Source organism: Calidris pugnax, unplaced genomic scaffold (assembly GCF_001431845.1).
Source record: "Calidris pugnax isolate Ruff unplaced genomic scaffold, ASM143184v1 scaffold38, whole genome shotgun sequence".
NCBI lineage: Eukaryota > Metazoa > Chordata > Aves > Charadriiformes > Scolopacidae > Calidris > Calidris pugnax.
The window spans coordinates 18,307,067-18,315,431 of NW_015090995.1; the positions used below are offsets into that span (position 1 = coordinate 18,307,067).

Here is an 8,365-nt window from a genome sequence, read left to right on the forward strand (position 1 = left end):
GAAACAGTGGTGGCATTTCCAAGTTTTCCAGCGGGACCCCCCTCTCTTTCCTTTGAATCATGTTTTCCTTAAGTTTCCTTAAGTTTTCCCACTTTCCCCCCCCACACACACAAAGGCTGTGGGGGTTGGTGAGCAGAGGGGCTGCCACAGCCCATCCCCAGCGCAGCCCATCATCACCCATTTCCCCAGTGATCCCACCGGAGCCGTACACCCCCCCAAAACCCTCCCTACATCCTCCCCACATCCTCCCCCCAGCCCCACACACTCACGAGGACGGCAGCCGAGAACCAGTGGTTGACCAGCCAGTTGCCCATGGTGTGATGTCCCCGTCCCCGTGCCCGCACCCGCCGTTTTATGGAGAGGGCAGGCGGTGTGACAGTTGCAGCCACGGGGAACAGCGCCCCGGGGGACTTTCCCCTGAGAAACCTTTGAGGAAATGGCGTGTAGTTTCAAAGGCCACTTTCCAGGAAGACAGGGCTGACCCCCATGGGCCAGCCCCGAAACCAGCCTCCCCCACCGGCCGGGCACACGTGGCCCCTCACTCAGGTGTCCCCTGCAGCCCCACAGCTGAGCGCTGCAGGGCATCAAGCTGCCTCTCTTGGATTTTTGCAATATTTGGGGACAAAAATGGGCTTTTTTTTTTTAAGGTAGGAATTTCCTGGTGGGAGGAGGTCGCAGAGGGTCCATCCTGTGCCTGGCTCGGCAGATGTGCTGTTCCCTGCTCCCCCTTCTCTCCAGGCTTCACTGCCCCCCATTTTACCAAAAAGCCACCAAGGGAGCAGCATCCCGGGGGCACTGCGCTGTGCTGGTGCCAGGATCCAACCCAGGGACACACTCCAGGGTAGGTGAATTAAGACTAAGCCCCCAGCGGTGCTGCACCTCCACGGGCACTCTCCAAACAGACCCCAAAAATGGTTTTTGGGGGTGGGCTGGGGGTGGTCACGATCCGGGGACACTTTGGGATGAGGACCCCCGAGGTGCCATCAGCATCCCCATCACCGTGCCTGCTGCCCTTCCTCTCCTGCCCGCCCTCAGCTGCAGGGTCCCCAGCTCTGCGGCGCCCACCGCTCCAACCGGGAACGGCAGATGGTGCTGGGGCCTCCTGCCTGGAGGAACAGGTTGGGCAGGATTGCTCCTTGCTTGCCAGGTTGCTCCTGGCCCTCAGCCACCTTGGCGGAGGCGTAGGATGAGGCCGGCCCCCGTCCGGCCACGCTCCTGCTTCTTGTGGGCTCCGTGGAGGGGCTCCCCCACATCCCCGCTTCCCCCTGGCACCCGTCGGTGCCTGTGGGCAGGAGGGCTACGTGGGCAGTGGGTGTGGGAACCCGTGCCAAGCCCTGGCGAGACGGTCCCCACCCTCCGCCTGAGTCACCGGCCGCCACCAACACCGGGACGCGCAGCCACAGCAAAGTTTCTTTACTGCTTAAAACAGTCCCGCTGGCACCCGTGGCACACTGTTGGGTGGTTGGGGGTGTTGGGGCACCCCACAGGGGCTGTGCACCCCACAGGAGCTGGCTTGCTCTGCCAGCTGGTTTGGGCACCACGTAAGTCCTTCGTGTCCATGCGCGTGGTCCTGGGCAGGTGGGCACACTCTTGTCCCCCCTGGCACCATGGGAATGCCCTGAGGCCCACTGCCACCATGGGGATGCCCTGAGGCCCACTGCCACCACAGGGCCACAAGCCCCCTCCGGCTGCTGGCACAGCCTGTCCCCATGTCCGTAGCCGGCTGGAGAAGCCGGGTGCTGGCCCTGCCTCACACGATGCTGTGCCTCACGCCGGGCTCGTAGGGTGCCTGGAGGCACAGAGGGGTCCCTGGTGGGCGCCGGCGGCAGCAGACGCAGTGCAAGAAGTCGGAAACGTTGTGGTGGAAGAGCTGGCGGCAAGGGTGGAGGTACTGGAAGAAGAGGAGCATGAAGTAGATGCCCAGGCAGTAGCCCAGGAGCAGCTGCACCACCAGCAGCGGGGTGCAGATGTTCTCGTAGACGTCCGTCTTGAAGAAGTACCAGAGGATGACCAGGGCAGTGTTCTCCGCCAGCCGGGCCACGTAGTACACGGCCAGGCGGCCCCAGTTCTGAGACTTGTCGATGAGGTCCCGGTCGGCCAGCTTGAGCTGCACGGCCGACCAGCAGAACATGTTGATGCTGGCGTAGAGGAGGGTGAAGGCGCAGAGCACCACCACCGTGCCCACCCGGCTGAAGTTCTTCTCGATGTTGTCGGGCAGGTGGGTACCGCTCCGCCAGAACTGCACCCAGGGCAAGAAGAAGACCACCAGCAGGTTGGCCAGGGCGATGGGGATGATCCAGTGCTTGAAGACGGTGCTGAAGAGCACGAGGACGGCCACCCGGGTGGAGATCTCCAGGCTGCGCCACAGCACAATGCAGAGGAAGGCCAGCGGCCTCAGCTGGACCTTGTAGTCATCGTACTTGACCTGGATGGCCAGGACATTGCAGACGAGCGCTCCGTAGGTGACCGACACCAGGCAGATGCCCATGAGGACGGCTGCAGAAGGAGAAGGCAAGGAGGTCAGGCAGTGCTGGGGACTGGGCTGTGTACCTGGCCTCTCTGCTGCCCAGGGTGCAAAGTGTGGGGTGACAACCCTGGGTGGAAAGTGTGGGGTGCCAACTCTGGGAGTGAAGCATGGGGTGATGACCCTGGGTGTGAAGCGTGGGGTGATGACCTTGGGTGGAAAGCTTGGGGTACCAACCCTGGGAGTGAAGCGTGGGGTGACGACCCTGGGTGGAAAGTGTGGGGTGCCAACCCTGGGTGGAAAGTGTGGGGTGACGACCCTGGGTGTGAAGCATGGGGTGATGATCTTGGGTGGAAAGCTTGGGGTACCAACCCTGGGTGTGAAGTGTGGGGTGCCAACCCTGGGAGTGAAGCATAGGGTGACGACCATGGGTGGAAAGCTTGGGATACCAACCCTGGGTGCAAAGCATGGGGTACCAACCCTGGGTGTGAAGTGTTGGGTGCCAACCCTGGGTGCAAAGCTTGGGATGACAACCCTGGGTGGAATGTGTGGGGTGCCAAGCCCCGGGGCTTGCAGCAGGAGTCTCACTGGGCACTGCTGGGACAGCTGGTGGCTGGTGGTGACAGACCCCATGATGGGGTGGCTGTGGGGGGAGCTGCAGGCAGCAGGAGGCTCTGCTCCCAGATTTTCTCCCTGAACCAATAAACCAGGAGCCTCTCCCAAACTGGGGCCATTCCTGTGCTAGGATCCCCCCTTGCCCTACACAAGAAATGCTGCTCAAGGGGGACCGGGGCACGGTCCGTTGCTGTGAGGACCCCTCTGCCCTCACCTGGACCAAGGGCCACCCCACTGTTGCGTAGGTGGGCACAGAGGGCAAGGTCTGGGCTCCCAGTATGGCCAGGAAAGCAGGTTGGCAAGGGCAGTGCCTTCACGCCTGGTTCATCGACATTCCAGAGTGGGATTTAACAGCTCTCTCCGGCACATCCAGCCCCTGAGCACACCAACACCCCGGGAGCAGGCGAGGGAGCCCGGGAGCTCTGGGCTGGGAGCTCCGGCTGCTGGGAAAGGCTCAGAAATAGATCCAGGAGAGGGAACATGGGGAAGCCAGAGCTGGAAAAACCCAGTAACGAATGTGAACTGGAGCATCCTGGGGCAGGGGCATGACATCTCCATGGGACAGGGCAGCGGGTGGGTGGCATGGCTCCTCAGGGCAGATGTCTACAAGCACCGAGCCTTGGCCATGGCCAGCTCTTCCCACCCTCCCAGCTGGAAAAGCGGCGCGCTGGGGGTGGGACAAGCAAACCAGGGGGGACAGACGAGCATGAAACCTCTGTGGGCCATCCTCCACGTCTAGGGCAGTCTGGTGGCAAGCCCCCAGAGCTTTGTTCAGGTGCCACATGTGGCTAAGGAGCTACCACCGTGCCCCGGTGGTGTCCCACCTGCACGGCCCCCGTGGCAGGTGCCCTTACCTCGGGCAGCAGGGACGTACTTCTCCAGGATGCTGATGTAGAGCTGGAGGGTGAGCTGCGGGGTGGAGCCCAGGAAGGCCTGGATGACAGCCATGCGCTTGAAGGCGTTGCGGTGGGTGGCCAGCCGGCGGACCGAGTGGCCCACCTCCTGCTCCATCTCCACCTCGTAGCCGTTCCGCAGCCGCCGCTTGCGGGTGATGGTGACGTAGGGCTCCTCCTCCTTCCCCGACCAGCAGTACACCACCAGGGCCTCCATGCACCTGCAGGGACGTGGCAGCCGTCACCCCGCCAGCCTCTCCACTGCTCCCCCCTAGACCCACTCCCAGCACCTCCAGCCCCCCCCATCTCCTGGTTGCCAGCCAGACCCTGCTCCTGCTGGGTGCAGCCCAGATGATTTGGGCTACTGTTCAGCTCACTCCAAGCTGGAAAAGCGGAGTGCTGGGGGTGGGAAAAGCAAACCAGGGAGGACAGATGAGCATGAAACCTCTGTGGGCCATCCTCCACGTCTAGGGGAGCCTGGTGGCAAGCCCCCAGAGCTTTGTTCAGGTGCCACATGTGGCTAAGGAGCTACCACCGTGCCCCGGTGGTGTCCCACCTGCACGGCCCCCGTGGCAGGTGCCCTTACCTCGGGCAGCAGGGACGTACTTCTCCAGGATGCTGATGTAGAGCTGGAGGGTGAGCTGTGGGGTGGAGCCCAGGAAGGCCTGGATGACAGCCATGCGCTTGAAGGCGTTGCGGTGGGTGGCCAGCCGGCGGACCGAGTGGCCCACCTCCTGCTCCATCTCCACCTCGTAGCCGTTCCGCAGCCGCCGCTTGCGGGTGATGGTGACATAGGGCTCCTCCTCCTTCCCCGACCAGCAGTACACCACCAGGGCCTCCATGCACCTGCAGGGACGTGGCAGCCGTCACCCCGCCAGCCTCTCCACTGCTCCCCCCTAGACCCACTCCCAGCACCTCCAGCCCCCCCCATCTCCTGGTTGCCAGCCAGACCCTGCTCCTGCTGGGTGCAGCCCAGATGATTTGGGCTACTGTTCAGCCACTCCGCGGCCAGTCCCTGGCCCTGGGGCACACCAGGACCACAAGGATGCCTGGTGGCCACTCCTCTGCTGCGGCATTCAGGGGTAGGGGGACAACCACAGCCCCAGGGAGGGGGGCACCAACTGATGGATGAGGTGCAGCATCCAGGGCATGGGAACCGTAGCTCTGCTGGGAGCTAGAGCTCCAGGAAGGGGTTAATCACCCTCGGGCTCCGTTTTCCCCACTGGCACAAAACCGCATCTCTTCCTCTAAGCAAGAGAAACTTTCTGATCTCGTCTTTGATCTCTCCTCTTGAGCAGAAGTCTTCTACGTTTCCTTCTTGGTGGGGACCAGCAGGAAGGAGAGCGTGGGGTGAAGCCGAGTGTGACACGGGGAGATAAGGCAGCGCTTCCGCAGCCCCTTCCCTGGGGGGGGCACCCTCCTCTGCAGGGAGGGGAGGAAGGTTTCCACCACGCTGCTCCCCCTCGCAAGGCCAACAGGACCCCGGCTGTGAGGAGGGTGTGTGTGGGCCACGGGCCATGAGGAGAGGAGGACCCATCCAACAGGCTTGGCTCCCCCCTGGGGACAAGCTGGCTCGGCCACCAACAGGACGTAATTATTTACGAGCGTTCATTAGGACAGCAGACCTCGCTCTGTTTCAGCCCCAAACGGAATGAGGTTTTTGGGGGGATAAATTCTCTTGCCAGATGGCTCGTCGCAAACTCCAATGGGAAAATAGCTTCATCCAAAGGGCCTGGCTTCAAGGGCCATCCCAGCTGGCTCCTGATGCTCTGCCAGACCTCCTCAGCAGCCCGATAGGAAAATAGTTTCATCCAAGGGGCCTGGCTTCAAGGGCCATCCCAGCTGGCTCCTGATGCTCTGCCAGACCTCCTCAGCAGGCTGGGCTCCATCTCCAGCAAGCGGCTGAGCACCATCACAACCACCTCAGAGAGGGCTGTGGTGGGTGCTGTGAGAGGTGTGACACCACCGGTGGCCGAGGTGGACCCACAGCCCTTCCAACGGCTGCCGGTGCCGAGGTGAGGCTTCCCGGGTGCCTCTGATGATGGGCGGTGGTGACGGGGACAGCCCCGGCACCCTGCTGGTTTCCGGTGATGGAGGAAGCGCGGTGAAGGCCGCGGTGTTTTCTCGCAGCTCTGTGGGTACGGCGTGCCCCAAAGGGTGGCTGCTGGCTTGCCCTTGGGGAAGGAGCTCTGCAGAGATGGTGGCTCTGCCTTGGTCCCCCTCTTCCTTGAACCTCCTGCTTGCTCCCGACCCCGGCTGTGAGGAGGGTGTGTGTGGGCCACGGGCCATGGGGAGAGGAGGACCCATCCAACAGGCTTGGCTCCCCCCTGGGGACAAGCTGGCTCGGCCACCGACAGGACGTAATTATTTATGAGCGTTCATTAGGACAGCAGACCTCGCTCTGTTTCAGCCCCAAACGGAATGAGGTTTTTGGGGGGATAAGTTCTCTTGCCAGATGGCTCGTCGCAAACTCCAATGGGAAAATAGCTTCATCCAAAGGGCCTGGCTTCAAGGGCCATCCCAGCTGGCTCCTGATGCTCTGCCAGACCTCCTCAGCAGCCTGGGCTCCATCTCCAGCAAGCGGCCAAGCACCATCGCAACCACCTCAGAGAGGGCTGTGGTGGGTGCTGTGAGAGGTGTGACACCACCGGTGGCCGAGGTGGACCCACAGCCCTTCCAACGGCTGCCGGTGCCGAGGTGAGGCTTCCCGGGTGCCTCTGATGATGGGCGGTGGTGACGGGGACAGCCCCGGCACCCTGCTGGTTTCCGGTGATGGAGGAAGCGCGGTGAAGGCCGCGGTGTTTTCTCACAGCTCTGTGGGTACGGCGTGCCCCAAAGGGTGGCTGCTGGCTTGCCCTTGGGGAAGGAGCTCTGCAGAGATGGTGGCTCTGCCTTGGTCCCCCTCTTCCTTGAACCTCCTGCTTGCTCCCGCCGAGCGGGGTGGCCGGGGTGACAGTGCCAGCAGCGCGGGGAGGCACCGCAGCATTCCCCAGGGGTGAGCGATCAGCACCTCTCCAGCTTGTGCAACATCCACCCCCTCACCCTCCTGTCCCCAGCAGGGGCTGGTGGCCTCCCAAACCCCACACCAGCCCCGCTCCTGCACCCAGCTCCTCTCCATTTCCCCCCCAGCCATCCCAGGCCCACGGGGACCTTTTCTGGGGGGCAGGACCCCTTATTCCTGTTCACCTTCAAGCCTCCCCGAGCTGGGATTTGCATCTGTGCTCCCAGCCTAAGCCAAACGATGGCAAAACCCAAAGGCAGAGGGAAACACTGGCTGCAGAAAGCGACCATGTGAAGAGCCTTTAAAGCAGCTGAGAAGCAACAGGCTGGGAGAGCTGAGTTCTGCCAGGAGCAGGGCTCCAACGGGCAGGAAAGGGGGCAGCACCCCCCCGGCAGGACCCCCTGTGGAGGGGTGGCCGAGCAGAAGACCCCTGGGAGGAAGGGGATGGGGGATGGCAGGAGCAGCTCTGGGCACGCCAGGGGTTTGCTGCACGGACAGATATCTGCTGACAGACAGCACTCGCAGCGCTCCACCCTTCATGGCCACGCTCCCTGCTCGCACCCGGTGCGTGCGGGACCTCTGGTGGGGGTCCTGCATCCTTGGCGGGGTCCCTCCATCCTTGCTGGGGATCCCTGCAGGGGGGGGTCCCCGCATCCCTGCTGGGGGTCCCTGCATCCCTGCTGGGGGTCCCCAGTGCTGGGGGTCCTGCATCCTTAGCGGGGTCCCCGCATCCCTGCTGGGGATCCCTGCAGGGGGGGGTCCCCGCATCCCTGCTGGGGGTCCCTGCATCCCTGCTGGGGGTCCCCATATCCCTGCTGGTGTCCCTGTGTCCCATGCTGGGGGTCTCTGCATCCCTCTGGGGGTCCCAACGTCCCTGCCGGTGGTCCCTGCATCCCTGATGGTGGTCCCTGCACCCTTTCTGGGGGTCCCCGCATCCCTGACAGGGGTCCCTGCATCCCTGCTGGTGTCCCCACGTCCCTGCTGGTGGTCCCCACGTCCCTGACAGGGGTCCCCTCGTCCCTGCCGGCATCCTTGCCGCAGAGGGGTGCCGCCCCCCGCAATGCTGGGGGTCCCCGCATCCCTGCCGGGTGTCCCCGCATCCCTGGCCGGTGTCCCCGCGTCCCACGCCGGGTGTCCCCCTCACCTGATGATGGGCCCGAGCTGGAGCAAGTGCATGAGGAGGACGAGGGGGCGGTCGCGGCTGAGGTCGCGGTGGACGAAGATGAGAGTGAGCTGGACCAGGACGGAGGGGCAGAGCACGAAGAAGACGGTGAGCGCCAGCCAGAAGCGGTCGTCGGAGTGGCCGTAGGAGAGGCAGAGGACGGTGGCCGCCGCCCCCTCCCCGCAGAAAAGGGCCGTCGAGAAGACGATACCGAGCGGCAGCTTCGCCCG

At 63.7% G+C, this 8,365-nt stretch overlaps 2 protein-coding genes across 2 annotated transcripts in view; both read right to left on the reverse strand.

Moving 5' to 3' along the window:
- NOX1 (NADPH oxidase 1) overlaps positions 1 to 1,261 on the reverse strand; it is a 6,551-nt gene extending 5,290 nt beyond the window's left edge. Inside the window, exon 1 of the mRNA XM_014955196.1 lies at positions 270 to 1,261. Coding sequence (XP_014810682.1) covers positions 270 to 314 — 45 coding nt within the window. The 5' untranslated portion in view covers positions 315 to 1,261. The remainder of the gene's footprint in view (positions 1 to 269) is intronic.
- A 137-nt stretch (positions 1,262 to 1,398) lies between these two features.
- Positions 1,399 to 8,359, reverse strand: XKRX (X-linked Kx blood group related, X-linked). The gene is made up of 3 exons (XM_014955197.1): positions 8,118 to 8,359; positions 3,934 to 4,193; positions 1,399 to 2,496 (listed from the first exon to the last, which is right to left on the reverse strand). Exons 1-3 carry the CDS (start codon positions 8,147 to 8,149, stop codon positions 1,751 to 1,753), a joined length of 1,038 nt encoding a protein of 345 aa, XP_014810683.1. The 5' UTR covers positions 8,150 to 8,359; the 3' UTR covers positions 1,399 to 1,750.
- Between the last annotated feature and the right edge of the window lie 6 nt (positions 8,360 to 8,365).